The sequence below is a fragment of the Acomys minous genome (genome assembly GCF_964271855.1).
Source record: "Acomys minous genome assembly, chromosome: 7".
NCBI lineage: Eukaryota > Metazoa > Chordata > Mammalia > Rodentia > Muridae > Acomys > Acomys minous.
This window is the reverse complement of record NC_140488.1, coordinates 13,369,713-13,387,974: the sequence shown is the minus strand read 5'-3', so window position 1 is coordinate 13,387,974 and position 18,262 is coordinate 13,369,713. Positions and strand designations below refer to the sequence as shown.

Genomic DNA, 18,262 nt, shown 5'->3' with positions numbered 1-18,262 from the left:
GTCTGAGTTACCTCACACAGAAAAGTTACCATGCCCCACATTGTGACCATGTTTTTGATGCAACCACCCGTTTCTTATTATGACACTATTCTCTCATGACTTCTTTTGCTCTGCGGGCAACCATATTTCTCATTCTTTTGGAGAGCATTTTTTTCTCTGCCAGCACTTGACAGTTTGTTTGTCTGATTTCTGTTCTGGACTGTAGAACTACTAGATTCTTGGCCTTTCAGATAGGAGAAAGCCATTGTGGACTAGTCATGCCACAACTTATAGTCACTGTAATACTGTGTTTGTATTCATTTGATTATGTCATTCCTCTATAGAAATGTGGCCAATACAATGGTATCGCTGTACCATGCAATGTTGGGATGAACCTGCAGTTTGAAGTAGCAGTTCTCCCAGTCTGGATAGCCATTTTGAGCTTGGAGTCAGGTGCAGAACTCCCTCTCCTCAGCAGGGCCTCCTCTGACACCCTGACTCCATCTGGAGAGTGTCTTTAGACATAGATGCCCCTGAACACACTTGATATGTTGCCCTTGAAACAGCTCCCTGCTAGCTCTCCCTCTTTGCACCTATAGAATAATTAGGTATTGTGTACCTGTTCATATGATAGGAAAGTGCTGCCAAATGCAAAACAAGCACCATTAAAATGCCTGGTTCCAACCAGTTATTAATGTCTATCCTGGAAGTGCCCACCCACTCCCCAAGTGGTATATAGCCTTTGTTCTCCTTTGTTAAAGTTGAACTATCTCCTGAAGTGGTTCCTGGGAAGGTTAGATCTCCATCATGCTTATGGACTTCCAGGGCCTGCATCTTGCCTTCTTTTCCTCTTGCCTTGGTGGGCTAGTGACCATCAGCTCACAGGGAGGAAGAGAACGACAATGTAGTGTATCTATTTTAATCATTCTGAGGACATGATCTCATTTTGTAGCTCTGTCTGGCCTAAAATCCACTATACATGCTAGTCTTGCTTCAAACTCACAGAGATCTACCCACTTCTCCCTCCCAATTGTTCTGAGATAAAATACCACCCTATCTGTTTTTTCTTTTTTTAATTTTAATTTCATTTTATTCATGAATAATTTTGTGAATGTATGCAATATATCATGATTATATTAACCCTTCATTCCACCACTCAACTTCCCCCAAGAGCCCCATTATATCTTCCCAACTTCATACCCTTCGCTCATATTTCCTTTTTTTTTTTAACCCAAGTGAATTTAGTCTGTCTTTATAATCAAATGATTATGAGGTCATCCACTGGAGCACAAATAACTTACGAGTGGCCATACTTCTAATAAAGTGACTCTTTCCCAACAATCATCAACTGTCAATAGTGTTTCAGTCTGTACTGGGATTTTTAAATTGCATTGATCTTTGACAGATCGTGTATCACATAGTCTCTCTCATGGAGGATTCCTAGCTTCAAATCTGTTGTGTTTAACCAGGAGTACATGTGGAAGCTAAGGAATTAGAAAAGGAGTACCGCTAGAGAGATTGTGTGTTGAGGCAGGGAGAATAGCACAACATAGATGAAATGAAAATAGAGAGGTGACATAATGGGAGCAGAGAGATTCATGCACACAGTTGAATGATGGTATTGAGGAAATGAGGGGGCAGGTAAAGGCTTAATGGCAATGAAATATACATGAAGAGCTAGTTAAAAACCTATCGTCTCAGAGTCTACATAATTAGACTTAAGAGGGGGCATGTGTAATATGAATCAACAGATAGAGACTACTTGGAGCTAAAGTTTTAAGCAGGCATGGGACCAAGAAACAAAGCAATAGGGGTGAGTTAAACAAAACTAAGGATCCATAAAGAAGCCTTATGAAACTTCACTATTTTCTAAGTTAATTTAATTTTCAAGAGTTTGAACAGAAGTACCTCACATTAGAGAACGGTATTATTCCTAGAAGAAATGGGTTATTAAATGGAAGTTACCTCCATATTCATGTTTTACTTGAAACAAAGTGGGTATATTTCAGATAGTCAATCTAAAATCATTGTCTCAAATTGTAACACTTATATTTCCTCAATGGAAGTTTGTATGAATTTACATTTTCCTGTGACTTGATATCTTTTGTGTCATATTTTTGTTAAAGATAGATATTTTGAACTATCTTGCAGCATCTGTAGAAGTCAAATTCTCTCTATCAATGCACTTTATTTTCTTGTCCTTAATGCATTATTATTTTGAGTATTTATTTAATTTTAAGACATTTTTTGGAAAGAAGACATTCTTAAAATATAGCCACTAAATCTATTTTTGTTGTTGTTCTTTTCTTAGTGGTCAAATGATGGTTTAGTCTTAAGTGCTTGGAGCCAATGATGATAAAAACATGGAAGAAAATGTGATGCTAGCATCAGCATATCAGCTTTCCATTGTGACACCAACTCACTGCTGAGCCAAGTTTTTACGATTTTAGCTTTCACTGCTACTTAACCCGATACATAGTACAACCAACTTAAACTTTGAGAGTCTTATGAGATACTTCTTCATCCTACATTTCACACAGAGCATGAACATGACTTTTCTTAATTCTCACAATTACATATACCTCTTTCCCAAAGCCTACCTTCATAGATATCTCGTGTGTTTCCTCTCAAGTATGATGTTTTGTTTGATGTGCTGTACTCCTCCTCATTGAGGTATTGCTACATAGTACCCACCAAGTCTCAATCAAGCATGGCTTCCTAGGACCCCATATCAGGGAGCTGACAGACCATATACACCATCAGTTCTCTGTTCTGAGTTCAATGGCTGCAGTCTTCTCCAGCTAGACTCAGCACATCTATCTGCCATCTTCCTATGTCCTGAATTCTCACAAGTCTGCTTTTGCATGAGCTGTGTGGTATATTAAAGGGCCCAGTTTTCTGACTTTGGATTACACTGCATTCAGTCTGGGAGAACAGAGCCAGGATACTTTAGGTCCCCCTTTGCAGGTCCCTCAGTCATAGCCTTTCCTCAGTCATTGGCAGCAGCACACTTCTCTGTAGTCTCCCAGAATCCAGTCACTCTTCCTTCTCCATACATGAGGGTTAATACTTGCTGCTACACATTATGCCACACTTTTTGTGCTTCTCTGACTCCTCTCATTCCTTCCATAACTTACCCTCTCAAACAATCTCATTTAAGGGTGGATTTGTTTCCCCACCAAGCTCATTCTCAACAATTTGCCTTCTACCATTTGCTCTAGGAGAGTGCGGAAAGTCTCACTATCACCCCAGTTGCTATTGAATGTGTTTCAAATACCTCCAAATGAAAAGTGAACAGTTCTCTGACACAAACTTGAACAGAAGAAAAATGTCATTTCTTGCTATTTCTTGAATTTTTCTCACAGTATATGTATTAAATAAAAATCTGTGTTCAATTCATGTGCTCATATTAACCCACTGTGTCCCATCCTATCCCCTAATAAATGGTTTATATCCCTGAAAGCAAAGCATAGAATATTATCACAAACTATTCATAGGTTAATTAATTCTTAATTGTCCACTATGCACTGAGATTGTATTTCATGGAAAGTCATTTCAAACTGCTATACATGTCAGTATCACTCTTTTAAGCTGCAATAGTGAAATTATTTAAATGATGTGCTGAATATACAAGTGGTAAATAAATTCCTGAAAAAGATACCCAACACCATGTACTAGCAGAGAAGCTAACAATAGGAAAATGTATTTTAAATATGACAAAAATAAAATGACAATTGTGTAAAGGAACTTAACATGGCAACTACCATAGAATCCAGAAATTTAAATCTCATATGATTGTTCCCAAGGAGTCATGTAAACATGATATATGAATAATTATAGCAGATTTTGCTATGAAAGCTCACCAGGAAAAACCCAAGTGGTATCTTTCAACCTTAAAACCAACTATTTGACTCAATGTTAAGACTTATACTGAACGGGGGAAAGGCCAAGTCTTAATGACTATACATTGTGTAATTCTATAGTCTCTGAGCTAAACAGTTGACTCCCTTTCTAAGCAGGGTTCTTTCTTTTCCTAATCTGGGGAACCCCAGATCTTGTAAAGAGTGTCACATGGCCTTTAGGGAAGATTACAGGCCCAAACCTTTCCTAATAAGAACCTGTCCAGCATTCTGTCTGTGGCAGGAACAAGGACATTTTGCCCAGTGACTGGTTTGCCACATTTGAAGCCATCTCCATAAGGATGCTCTTGGATGCTCATCATCTTCTTTGAGGTTGGCTGGGTATTGTCAGGAGTTAACTTGTCTTGTTGTCAAAGAAATTTAGGATTATAAAAACATCTTTAAATGCCATATTATGTGTGTCTCTGAACTTTTTGAAGACCTTATTCAACTATATCGATAGAGTGATATCTATCTGTTAGACTTAAGATATATATTCTTGTGCTAAAATCTGAAAAGTATCTGACATGCCCATGTTTTGAATCAATATACTAAATTCTACACCAATGATTTAGGCATAACCTTCATTATGAGCAACAATTAAGGCCTTGAGTTAAGGAGTAGGTTCAATTATGTAGTTTTTGTTCTATCCTCCCTTTATGTTCCTATGTCTCTCTTTCTTTTCAGCTCCTATCTCCTTACCTACCTATGCAGGGTAAAGGAAAAGACAGATGTCCCTGAGGTTTACCTAGCTTTTTCTCTGTATAAGACCTGCCTAAAAATGGGCAGCTTAGATGCAGGCAGAGTTGATGGCCACACTCTGCCAAGACAGAGTAAGCAAGTCCTCAATAGTTCCTACCCTGTGAATAAGTCTGGCAGAGATATCATGGCAGAAAGCCAAAGATGAGGCTCCAACATTTAGAGAGTGTGGAGAGACTGTTCAGGCAGTAAACTGTCTAAGTCAATTTGTTCATTTCGGAAGCTGCTAACCTGCATTGCTGGTTTACTTGGAAATTTAAGTTTTATTCCTTCTCAAGTCTCAGGGGGGCATTGAAGGCCAAACAGTGTAGTTTTACAATCAAATTTAGTTGGTTAAACGATAAGATCTTTTTAGATCAAGATAAAGACGTTAACTTACCAAAGTTGAGATAAGATAGATATTGAATTTCATTCAGAAATTTAGACCCAACAAGAAAGGACAGACATTTACTTCAAGCTGGACAAATACAAATAGCCAAACTAATATCAATGTAACATTTATAGAACTTATGATTGTCACATGGTTCTCCCTGCTGTATGTAGTTTGTTTTATACATGTGTAATAAAATAAATGTATTTAAAAAAAGAAAAAGAACCTGTCCAGCAAGCACCTGGAGATTCCTGGAGGTACTTGACCTTATGCTAAAGAGATCCTAGCCTTAAGCAAATGACCTTTAATCTTACTAAAAAATTCTTGCCTCCCCCCAATATGATGTTCTTCCTCTACCCTAGTTCTTAGTAGATAGTACCTGCTTCATTATCCACTACTGGGGGCATACTTTTTTCCACTTCATTTTCCTTAATAGGACACTACTCCAAACCAAGTTTCTTCATAACTACTATGTAGGCTCAATTTTTTAACAAATATTTTATTACGAACTTATCAACCGAGACTACCTCACTTATAACCTGACTAAACTAAACAATAGAAAAAGAAGAATAAAGAATACAATAATGAAACCATTAGTCCGAGGAATGATTTTCCTGACATAATCAGCAGGATTTCCTCTGCTGGAACCTGGAGCAACCAGAACCTGGAACCTTAGCCAGAGCCTGGATCTCCGAAGCCTTCCCTTGAGCGGTTCTCTCTAGAAGCCTCTTGAAGTGGAGCAATGAACAGCCAAAACTATCCCAAGTCTCTAAAGGCCCCACCTCTTCTTTTTGCCTCATTTTTATAACTCCTTTCAGAATTTGTTTAAGGATGGTTTTCAGTTGGTTAATAACCAATCTCCTCCACATGATGGTTCGACATCTAAGGGGATAAACATCACCTGCTCTCTCACAAGTCTTTTCTCATTCCCCACGTGTGATGTAAACAAAAAAAACATGTTTATATCTCCTTCACTACTAGAATGAGGTTCTGGTGGTTCGAATGAAAAGGGCCCCAAGAGGCACATAGGGAGTGGCACTATTGGGGGTTAGGCCTTGTTGAAGGAGGTGTGGCCTTGTTTGAAGAAGTGTGTCACTGGAGGTAGAAATTGAGGTTTCAGAAGCTCCAGTGAAGACCAGTGTCACCCTCTATACTTGATAACTGTGGATCCAGATCTGAACTCTCAGCTACTCTTCTTTAGTACTTTGTGTGCCTGCATGTTGTCATGTTTCTTCCCACCGTAATAATGGACTAAACCTCTGACCAATAAGCCAGCCCCAATTAGTTTTCCTTTATAAGAGTTGCAGAGGTTATAGTCTGTTTTCACAGGACTAGAAACTCCAACAAAGACTAAGGTAAACTTTTTGGTTCTACTTAAAGCTTTCCTATGCTTTTATGTGAACCCTCACCTCCCTCTCTCATACATACCTATATTTCACCCATTGCCCCCCTCATAGGGTAAAATGCTATTGTGTGTCATCATACCTTTCTTCTCTTAGTTTTGACTATTCTTGGCTAAATTGTGAATCCCTGGGTTCATTCCCCAGTCCTGTAGGTACTTCTACTCCTCAGTTCTCAAATTTGTTATTCTTTCTCCTCTCTTCCTCCCTGCCCCCTACTGTCTCTTCCCTTCCCACTGCCTCTCCCCTCCACTCCTCTCTTCCTCCTCTATTTCCTCTAACACCTTTCCCAGGCATTCATCTTCCCTTCCCTTCTTCAGTCTCCCCTGCCTTCTTCTCTGTCCATTCCACCAGCTCCTCTCTACTTTACCTTGCTTCCTCTTTTTTGTACTCCATCCTCTTCTCTCCCCAGTCTTATCCTTCTTTTCTTCCCTTCCCCCACCCCACTGCCTTTATTCCCTTCATTCCCCCCTACTTCCATCTTCACCTGTCATTCATGTATTCCCTCTGTCCTACAACCTTTACTTCCCTCCCCTCCTTTCCCCTCTTTTGAGTTTCCCATGTACTTACCTCTCCCTTCTTTTCCATATTCTCTTCTTTACCATTCTCATGCCCCTCCACTGCCTCTCCTCCATCACTTCTACTCCTGCTTTGGCTTCCATTCATGATGGTCTGGGCTCAGAACTTGTAAGGCAAATAGACTCTTTGTTCTCCAAGTTACACTTGTTCACAAAAAGTAAATCAAACTAGGATGCCTTCCCTTCCTGTCCTTCCTGCATCACACTGCTTGTCTCTTCTTCCTCTGACGCCCTTTCTCCTACCCTTCAATTTCATTCCCACTCTCCTTCATGACTCATCTCCTTTACTCCATTCATTTTCTCCCTTCCCTTGTTCCGTTGGTATTCTCTTTCTCCTCTCCTCCACACTCCCTCCTCTGTCCCCCACCTCTATTTCCCTATCTCCTCCCTCCTTTTTCTCTCTGTTCCTTTCCCTGTTCCTTTCCCTCCTCATTCCCTCTCATTCCATTCATTCCACCACTCCACTCCTCCTCTCTCCCTCTCCCTCTGTCTCTGCCCTCCTTCCTTCTTCCCCTCTCCATCTTTCTTTACACTTCTCTATGTCTTCAGTTTTCCCTCTCTCCTCCAAGTCCACCTTTTCTCTCATCCCCTATTCATTACTGTCCTCTATCTCTCATTTCCTTTCTGCTTCCTTTCATCTAACTTTACCCCACACACACTTTACATATCCCCTTCCTCCCTCTCTTCCTTTCTTTCCCTTTTCTATACTCCCCTGTAGTTCCCTCACACTTCCTCAGTCTTTCTCTCTTTCATCCATTCCTTTCCTTTTCTTAGCCCCTTCCCCCTTCATTTTTTCATCCTCAAATCTCCTTTCTCCTTCTCCATTTCTTCCCCTCTTACCTCTGTCCTCTTACCTCCTCTGACCTCCTCTCCCATTTCATTTACCATTATCTCTCTCTTCCTGTCTGTCCTGTCTTTCTGCCCTTCCCACTCCTTCCTTTTTTCTCATCCCACTCCCTCACATCTCCCATTCTTTCCTTCTTTTACTCCTCTTCACCTTTCTTTCCATTCCCCTTAATCTTTCTGTATGAATTCATCCCTACTTCCTGTCCAGCCCCCTCCCTCCTACACTTTACCTCCACATTTGTTCCATTCTCCTGCTTTTAACTCCCCCTCCATTTTTCTTTCCCAGCTATATCCCTACCCTCAAGTACCTGGATCCCGCTCCCTTTTCTTCCCCTCTACAAGCTTTTACTCTCTTCCCTTCAACATACACTATGTTTCCTCCCTTCTTTCCTCTCATATGCCCTCCCTGCACACTCTTTTTGCAACTCCCCATCATCTGTCATGTGGCTCTGCTACCATCCACAACCCCTGTTCTACCCTTCTTCTTCTTCTTCTTCTTCTTCTTCTTCTTCTTCTTCTTCTTCTTCTTCTTCTTCTTCTTCTTCTTCTTCACCGCTTTCTCTCCCAGACCCATCTTTGTCTTTCTCCTTTCCCCTTCATTACTTTCTCTTTCATTTCCCTCTCCATCTGCATCTCTTCCTCTACTATCTATCCAGTTATGTCCCCACCTCCTTTTTCCCTCACCTCCTACATCTCTTTCCATCTCTACTTATCCTCTAGTCTTTCTGCTTCCCTACCATCACTTTTCTATCTCTACCACACTTCTTCTTCCTCGATCCATCATAATCCTACCACTTGTTTTCCTTCTCTTCCCCTCTCATCTTCCCTCATCCTCCCTTCCCCTTCTCCCTCCCATTTTACTCTCTATCCCCTTTTCTATGTCTTCCACCTTTTCCCCTTCTCTCTAAATTTCCCTTCTATAATGTCTTTTTCATTGCCATCACCATCACATTTCCTCCTCCTCTAGTTATTTTCCCACCCCTTCTCTTTCCCATCCTGTCACTTATGTCTGATTTCCTCTTCCCTTGCTCTAGTTCACACTCCTTCCCCACCCACCATTTCCCCTCCCTCCATTGTGATCTCACATTTATTTCTCTCTTGTTCTTCCCCTCCCATCCCTTCCCCTTTGGCTCCCTCTTTTCCTCCACCCCTTCAGTTCCCTGTTTCCCCACACCTTATTTTCCTACTAGTCCCTCCATTTCCCTCTCCATTTCCTCTGTTACAACTGCCTCCCATCTTTTCTTTCTCCTCTTCCTCTCTCCTCCTGATTCTACCCCCTCATCTTCGCTTCCCTCACCCTACCACCAACCTCTCTCTTCTGCCCTCCCTCTTCTCCTTTTTTCTACTCATCTTTGCCATCCTTCTCTTGTGGTCTTTACTCTCTGTCCATTGCCCATTTATTTCTGCCTTCCTTTATATTCCTCTTTCCATACCCCACTTCTCTCCCTTTTCCATCTTTTCTATCTCCACCTCCTCTCCATCCCTTCCCTTCCCTTCCCTTTATTCTCCTCCTGTACCCATTCTCTTGTTCTCCCATTTTCCTACCCTCCTCTTGCCATGTTCCTTTCCCCTCTCTCCATTGTAAACTCTCCTCGTTTTCTCAACTCTTTAATACCCTCCCAACTCTGTCCCTCTTCTGTCCTCTGGCCTTTCTCCCCCATCCCTCTAACTCCTCCTTTATGCCTTCCTTCCCCCCAGCTCACTCTTCTATCTCCATTCCCCTTTCCTTCATTTCACATCCCATCACCATATCCCTCCTCTTCTCCCTCCATCTAATTCTTTCCTCTCATCTTCCTCTCCTTCCATTCTCCTTACTTACCTCCAATCTCCTCCTCTTCACTTAGCCTGGTTCACTCCCCTTTGTAAGCCTCTCCTCCCCCAGCCTCCATTGTGACTTCATCTCCATACCTATCCTGCTCTTCTATCCTTCCCCCTCTTCCTCTTCCTTTTTCCCTCTTTCTCTAGCTCTTTTCCTTAATAACCATGAAGGAATTTTCTTACAAACTACTTTTCCTGCTATATCTTGTCCTTTATTGATCTGACCCGACCTGTTCCTTATAGGGCTCTGTAGCCTGCTGGAGATGCTGCAGGACATCTGAGGTCTGTGTTTGCTGCCATTCACTGGGTGTTATTTGGACTGCTAGAGTGGTCCGGAACCTCTTCCTTTTTCTCCAGCTGATTAGGGTCTCTCTTCTTTTTGCCTCGGTGGCAAATAACGATCACAGTTCGGTTCTTGTCTTTGTTGGGGCTCTGAGCGAGCACTTCCTTCACTCTCCTAATTATCTTCTCCCTCTGCTCAAGAAACAAGGAGAAGCAGGAGAATGTTAGTTTTGGAATAAGATGTAGACTAGCTGGCAAGGAAAGCTCTGTAAGAGTGAGTGGAGGTTCAAGGAGGGTTTTGTAATTAGAAACCTTTGGGGCAAGGATCTATGGGGAAAGGGGGCAGAATTTAGGATCATCTGACCTTTTCATCACGTCTGTTCTGACGCTGAGCAGCCTCTTGAGCCTCATTCTTTTCCACAGTGTTGCTTTGTGTAGGCTCTTCTTCCATCTTTTTGGCGATATTTAGCTATTCTAGCTTACCCGACTGTACAGACTTGTGTGTCCAACGCTACCCCTCACAGTAATGAACAGGAGGCCTCTTGCCTGTCCTTTATGTACTCACTCTAGGGTAATGAGAAGCCACACCCTTAAGGTTTGTTTGGTCACTCAGGTCTGCAGCCAATGGTGCTCTCTGCTGGTTTATACATCATAGAAGGTCATCACTGACACATTCCTGGGTGTGGTGGACTTGAGGGGGTTGGAGGAAGACAAGATGCTCTAGTGGTTAATGAACACTGAACTATGTAGTCCCAACTGACCGTCTCCTCTCCCATGTTAATTTTTCATGGTACATATGACAGAAAAGGGAATTTCTCAAACCTTTCCTGGAGTCACCCTTATTATATTGCCCATGGCCCATGCTGCTGTATCCTTATCCTCATTATCACTTAGTAATTTTGGGTGTCTGTCAAACTTCCCAAAGCTAATGAACTCCAAGTTATGTCTTGGTGAAAATGTGCTTCATCGTACTTTCCTCTTAGACACAATCAAATACACACCAAAGACAATTTACTTCTTGGCTACTTCCTTATGATATTTCTGTTCCATCTGTTTCTCTTCCATCTCCACATAGAACTGCTCAGTATTTTGTTTTCCATTGGAAATCATAGCCTCTGTGACGATTTCAATAAATGATCTTTCTGAAGTGGAAAATGACCTTGTTTCACATCAGTGCAGTGTGTTCATATCCAAGGCCCTACGTGTAGCATTCATACTCAGGTTTCACTAGGCAAAGGGAATGGTTGTCAATATTGTGAAAGTTTTTGTCACTGTAGCATAAACAAGGCACTCTGCATTTTGTTTCAGGATCTTCTTTACAATCAATTCACCATTAGCCATTTTCTATGCATGTAACCTTCATTGCATATAGTACTCTCTTGTATACATTACTTTATTTCTTAGGCAACGTGCCTTTTTGAAGCCCTGGAATATGTAAGAATATGAAGGTTCCTTCATATTTGCATTAGTGTACTGTACCATGCAGGTGAGTGAGTGTACAATAGAGAGATGTCCTTTTTAACAGAGCTGCTCTGTTCCTTCCAAAATGGTGGATCTCCCTCTTATCATCCTCCTGAGTCCTTTCAGCTAAATAAGAATCTAAATCTAGTATTTGAAACAGCTGTGTGGCTGTCTTATAGTTTGCAGAACAATCCTATTATGAGGATCAGGGCTCAGAGTACAGCACTTGTCTAACTTGCCTAACTTGTACTAGGCCAGGATCCTCAGCATTGAACAAACTGTCAGCTGGAGCTAAGCCACTGTGGCAGGAAGCCGTAGGTTGGCTTCAGTTGACTTTAGTCTAGTGCTCTGTACCCTCTCACTGCTAGACAATGGTCAACTGTCCTTTATCATTCTCTGTCATTCATTAGTCTTCTGTCATTAATTATTCTTATGCTCACTGTACATCATGTATCTGTGTTGCATCCTTGCCGCCAACATCATCAATTTTTCTTCAAAGTGTTTCACACTTGCTTATACTGATGGTTTTCCACAATAACTAGAAAGACATTAATGTACAGTAAACACAAATAATCTACTGGGAGCTGTGGACTCGCCTAGGTGCTGTTGGATTCATCTAATCAGAGTCTGCCTGTGTCTTCCCTAAAGAACAGAGATATGGGGAAAGTCTACTGGGAGGAGAGAAGGGGGATTTATCCATGTGAATCATTAATACAAAATCTGATTGGGAATGTTTACAAGGAGATTTAGTCCTAATTACCATGCACTGCAAACAATATAAACACCTTTCATGGGGGAGTGCTGTGTGACTTTTCTTGGGGAGAGATGAACAACAGAGGAAAGACACCATTCCATTCAAGCCTAGCAAGGGGAAGGAGTGAGTTTCTGGGATAACCAGCAGGCTGGGTAACTTGAAGACAGCTGCTTCACCTGAAAGCCCATCCCCCAGGAGCAATGACTCATCAAACATGCCTGGGGCTCCCTGCACAACTTGCAATCAGCTCAGTCAAAGCTAGTCTCCTCTCCCTACTCACGGTTATCACTTAATATGGCCTTGGGGACAGGCCTTGTGATTGGTGTAACTTTCTGGGTTCCCAAGCCTCCTAAGTTTTCTTAGCTTCCTGAGTCCTGCAAGCTTCCCTCCTTCCTTCAGACAGGAAAGATTCACTTTGGAGGAAATTACACTACAGAGACTGATGAATGAAATGGTGTGTGTATATAACAAAGAATAATACTTAGAGAAATACTGGTACCACAAGTAATTTAACCATTGTTTAGAGAATTAAGCTGAGAGAGAAGAGAAAGTGAAAAGACTGCATACGTCAGCATTGGTTCCCTGTGGTCTTGAAAAGACAAGAATATCAGAAAGAGTCCTGATCTTTGATGTCACAGAGCTTCCTGCTGTGCATCTGTTTGGTTCCAGAAGAGAAACAGGAAGGCATGAGAAATGGGGCTCTTTCCTAACCAGTGTTTGTGGATGCAGGCATGCACACATGTATTACAATTCATGACTGTGGACATAGAAAAGTTAGTTTCAGAGGATGCTGTTCACAACCAGGACACCAGAAGAGAGGTTATTTGGTGACTTCAATGAAAGAAGTATCTAACTATCAGTGGACGCTCCAGAAAAACAAAAGGGGAAATGTTACAAATAATTGTCTCAGTGATTTTGGAGTCAGACGTGCTACTGTTGTGACAAGAGGCCAAACAGTCTCAGTGATTGTGGAGGCTGAAAAGTCCAGAGGTCTCAGTTGGAAATTCCTACTGGAGAAGTCTGCAGATATAAGTTCTGGTCCCAAAACTGACAGATTAAGAACTGAGAAGGGTCGATGATTCAGTCCACGTCCTAAGGTCAGAATAGTTGGGATGCTATAGCACACACAGCCAGGCCCTCGACAGATTGAGTGAGACCCTCACACTCATCACAGAGAAGAGTCTGCTGTTCTCAGGGTAGGCACTCAAGAGACACTCAGAAATATCTTTGTATCCACACACCGCTCTCCTTCAAGACACACACACACACACACACAGAGAGAGAGAGAGAGAGAGAGAGAGAGAGAGAGAGAGAGAGAGACAGACAGACAGAGAGAGAGAGAGAGAGAGAGAGAGAGAGAGAGAGAGAGAGACAGAGAGAGACAGAGAGAGACAGAGAGAGACAGAGACAGAGAGAGACAGAGAGAGACAGAGAGAGACAGAGAGGCATTTGTCAAGTATATGTGATCCAGCAGAGTGTGCATATCCCACTGATGATCCCACTGACTTCAGGAAATTACTTGCTACATGCCACACTCTAGGGCTTAAGTCTGAGTCCATGTATCCCTAGTGATGGCTGCCATCCCCAGCTCTAGTACATAACTTAACACACATATGTATATTGACTGAATGCATGTGTGTTGCTCTTGGCTGTGAGTGAATGCATCTATTATGTGGCTACTTTGAGACAAAGCAGGACCTCTTTTAATCTTCCTTAGATCTGAAAACTGTATGAATCGGATTGTATTAGCATGTCAGGCAGCATGATTTGCTATAAGGTCTCCCACATATATCCAAAGTAAATTCCTTCACAGAAAGGGCAGGTGAACAATTCTGTATGTGGCAGATGGTGGCCACTGTGTGTGCACAGTGACCTAAGAAAAGTGGGAAGGATAAAATCACAAGTGGAACCAGAACAGAAATCAGACAAATAGTCAGGTGCTGGCAGAGAAAAAATGCTCTCCAAAAGAATGAGAAATATGATTACCCACAGAGCAAAAGAAGTCATGAGAGAATAGTGTCATAATAAGAAATGGGTGGTTGCATCAAAAACATGGTCACAATGTGGGGCATGGTAACTATTTCTGTGAGAAAAGGCAATAGTGTGAAGGGTGCTTGCTTATCCTTTCCCTGAGCAAATGTTGACTGCTCATTGTTTGTGTGTCAAGTCACTGTTCTTCTAATGAGAACACAAGAGCACACAGATAGAAGAAACTCAGCACCAAATTAAACAACACACACTAAAGAAATTATCTGCCTTTTGCAATTAAATACCTTGAAGTCATCCTCATAGCACTCCCTGTGAGCAAGGAGTATGCAGGTGTAATTCCTGCCATTGTCAGTCATTTCTGATGGTTTCTGAACTGGGCACTGATGCTAGCAGAGTGGGAACAGACATTGGTGGCTTAGTATCGCGTGTAAAGGCACTAATTGATATTTTGAGACAGGCACAGCCAGCCTAGCTCTGAGTGCTCACAGTCTTTGCAGCTTGAGGAGCCAGTGGTGACTCAAGCAGGGTTTCTCACATGCCTGGAACAGTTCCTTTTTTCTTTTTCTCTTTTTTCTTTCTTTCTTTCTTTCTTTCTTTCTTTCTTTCTTTCTTTAAGGAACAGGCAGGTGCTGTGCTGTTATCTGTTGCAGGTCTGAGCAGATGTTGGGTTGTGCAAAGACAGGTGCTGGAGATAAGAATCATCATATGTGAAAGAGGATAACACACAGCTGCAGACACACAGGGGTCCAAAGAGGCCTGGTCCTAAAGGGATGGTATTTTTAAGAACTTCACAGGAAACAGTAAAAAGGGCATCAGGGAGCCAGTGAGTCTGAGAGTGTTTAAGATGTAAGTGACAAAATGAAACTCAGGAAGGAAATCAAAGAATACCCTGTACTATAAAGCCAATGGAGATTAAGCAGTCCCTAAAGAATGTCACTCACTCCAGCAACCACTGCTGACAGTAAAGAAGCTGTGTCCACCCCATCCCCAGTCACCAGGTCAATTTCTGATCATCTATAGAACGACAGATTTTATGTTGCCATCTATAGACAAGCTCTCAGTTGAACATCTTTCCTATCATTTCTTTTAAAAAAATGTATTTACCACCTAGCCACCTTCCTAGGCCTCACTCCTTAGCTTATTGCTAGCAATGGCAATGGTTTCCATGACAACAATAGCAAGGTATAGGTGCTCTGCAAGCTCCTATACCATGGCCACAGGCACAACTTAGTCCACTCCCTCTCTTCTTATCAGCCGAAGGTTTTAGCTTTATGTCTTTTAAAGCCTGAAAAATTCAACAATGTGTTTCTCAATATCTATCATAGAATAATTATTTAAAAGGCAAGTATAGTTGGCCCAAGGTGGTAAATTGCTACCAACATCCTCTCAGAGCTTTGTAGTTGGTACAGCAAAGTTAAAAGCCTGTCTGTCTATTTGTGAGGCATTGATGGTTGGTACTTCTAAACAAGTATTAAAGGAATTTCCTAGAATAAGAAATGAAAAAAATTATTTTTGATCAAAAATTCTAGTAAGGTAAATTGAGTCACTTATTACAGAGCTGCGGAGATAGGTTTAGTTTCTATATTACATTGCCATATGGAATAATAATAGTTTCATCAATCTAGAGGTCATGAATACATAAAACATTCACTTTAGGACTTCCAGTTCTAAGAATGTCTTTGAAAAAGCAAACCTGCTTTCGTATCATTTAGTATCATATGACAGATGTAGCATGCTATATAGATGGTGGATGCAGTTGATAAGGCTGAAAATGATATCTCTTTACCAAATTTGAAATCTCAGTATCAGTTTGACTACTTCCTATTCCTTAACAGCAGTCATGAAAGTTAGCTAATTCTGCCATGTAATTATCATTAGATTTGTGTCAATTCCCTTCATGTGTATTGCCATTGTTTGGTCTCAGTCTCTTATGTCTTAAATTTGTTCTTTTGTCTTTTGGCATCATCAGGTCTTCATATAAAATTAAACATGAAGATTTTTTCCTTTATTCCAAGACCCACCTCAGTCGAACCCAAAGTTCTTCTTTCCAGGACCATCCCTGTGTCCCTATCAATATAAAGGGCATTCACATGGGCGATCCAATTCTCTGCTTTGAAAAGCGCAAGTACATTAACTCCCTACTGTTATTACTCATACTGCATTCTCCACCTTTTATAGATTTTCACCTTCTCAACTCATGTCACCCCTTCCTTGCCAATCAAAGCCTACTCAGTCATCACTGACCTTCTCTGACCCCTGAGAAAGAATAAACCAATTTCTCCTCTAACCTCCCACAGACCTTTAATTATACCTTTGTCTTATAATACTGAGATCCTATCCTTAAAGGGAAAAAAGTAGTGTCAGATGTTTGTTTAAAATTCTACCACTCTTACAAAATTTAGGAGTGTGAATTTAGGCATCTAGCCCCTCCAAGCCTTAATTTCCTCATTTCATAGTTTAAAAAAAAACACCTCTACATCTGTGTCTGTGAGTCTATCTAGCTCCACTATAGAGGTATCCAAGTATTGGATGCATACATGGTAAATGTAGTAAAATGTAGTATATTCTCAAAGAATAGCCTTCAGATATAATGCTTAAATCTTTTCAGTACTCGTATACTCACAGAATGAAACTCTGCTGATGAAAGGAGTGCAACCACTCCTCACACCCATTCCAGATAGGTCAGCGTTCACTAAGTTTCTTATTGTCATAATCAGTGCCACCATTTCCCACTTAAATCTGAATTACTCATCTCTTTTAGAGACCCTTTATTTCAAAGAGATAAAAGTATCTTATTACACTAATCATTCTATCTTATAATCAATCAAAACCAACTGGGAAGGCAAGTGGAAATTTTCTTCCTTCAATAAACCCCCTTACTACAATGGTCTCTGAGATGACTTCAAAAGGAACTCTAACACTGGAGATAGAGATCTCTGCTTCAGGAGATTAAAAATCCCAGAGATACATGATGAAGACCATGGAAAGTGCAAGCAGGCACGTCTTCTCTTAGATAACTGCTCAAGATTATCAGGAAGAGTAAACGAATACAGGAGGCAAAAGGCCTACTGAAAATTCACTCTAATATTGATCATCTAATGTATATTCCAGTGCCAAATAAATAGTTTGTGCTCCCAAAGCCATCTATACTTTTGCAAAACAATTGGATACATAGTTAATTCAAATACCTCATGAAATAAAAACCAAAACAGTATTTGTGTCTCAAAAACCATATCTTTTGTCTAAAAATATATATATATCCTCAGAATTTATTCTATAATACTAGTCCAAGATTATAAAATATTAAACTATAATTAGAAAAATATTTTTGAACTTTAATTTTTATAATAACATGAATATGGATATAAATAAGTGTCTAACAATAAGTCAGTGATTGATTTTAATGTGTGACATTATCTCTTTGGATATCACATAGTTTATCTGTAGACAAACAATGACATTTTCTAATTGTTCAAGAGAATAAATATATCTATGTACATGTATATTTTATACATAGTACAGGAACTCTTTTTCTTAATAAACTCTCTTTACTTTTAATAACTTCCGAAATATTTTTTTCCTTTATTAGAAGAAAAGTAGTAAAGGAGAGAGAGAGACAACAGAAAATATTTTTCACTCTTTGACTCCAAACTTAAGTGTTATGAGAGGTGAAATAAATATTTAAGTACAGGTGATATGAATTGCCGGATGTTGTAGAAAACTGATAAGAATCTCAGTTCAATAATGTTAATAAAGATGCATACTGATAATGAACTTAGCACCATGAAAAGATGTCATTCAGTGTCTGTTATTTCCTCCATTTTGCAGATCCTCAACAGAGGCTCAGAAAAGTAAAATGCCTTCAGTTGAGGAATGTACATATACACACATGGAAAGAGGAAAGCTTGGAATTATCTATGTGAAAATTGAGAAGGAAGGGAAAGACACTCAAAAGAAAGCAAATTGAGGATAGAAGTTGACTAAAAGCTTATGCTTGTTTTGAAGTTATATTTGTGGTGTAGTCAACTGTTTTTAACTCAAGCGTTTTTTCTATTTTGTTTTTATGTGCACGACTAAGGGGTATTGTTATATGGTTTGGTTGAAAATGCTTAAAAGTACATTAGGTT

General features: G+C 40.5%; 1 protein-coding gene across 1 annotated transcript; it reads right to left on the bottom strand.

Annotated features, from left to right (window-relative positions):
• Window positions 1-9,850: 9,850 nt before the first annotated feature.
• Window positions 9,851-10,441, bottom strand: LOC311601516 (uncharacterized protein). The gene is made up of 2 exons (XM_084789010.1): window positions 10,296-10,441; window positions 9,851-10,123 (listed from the first exon to the last, which is right to left on the bottom strand). Exons 1-2 carry the CDS (start codon window positions 10,380-10,382, stop codon window positions 9,950-9,952), a joined length of 261 nt encoding a protein of 86 aa, XP_084645136.1. The 5' UTR covers window positions 10,383-10,441; the 3' UTR covers window positions 9,851-9,949.
• Between the last annotated feature and the right edge of the window lie 7,821 nt (window positions 10,442-18,262).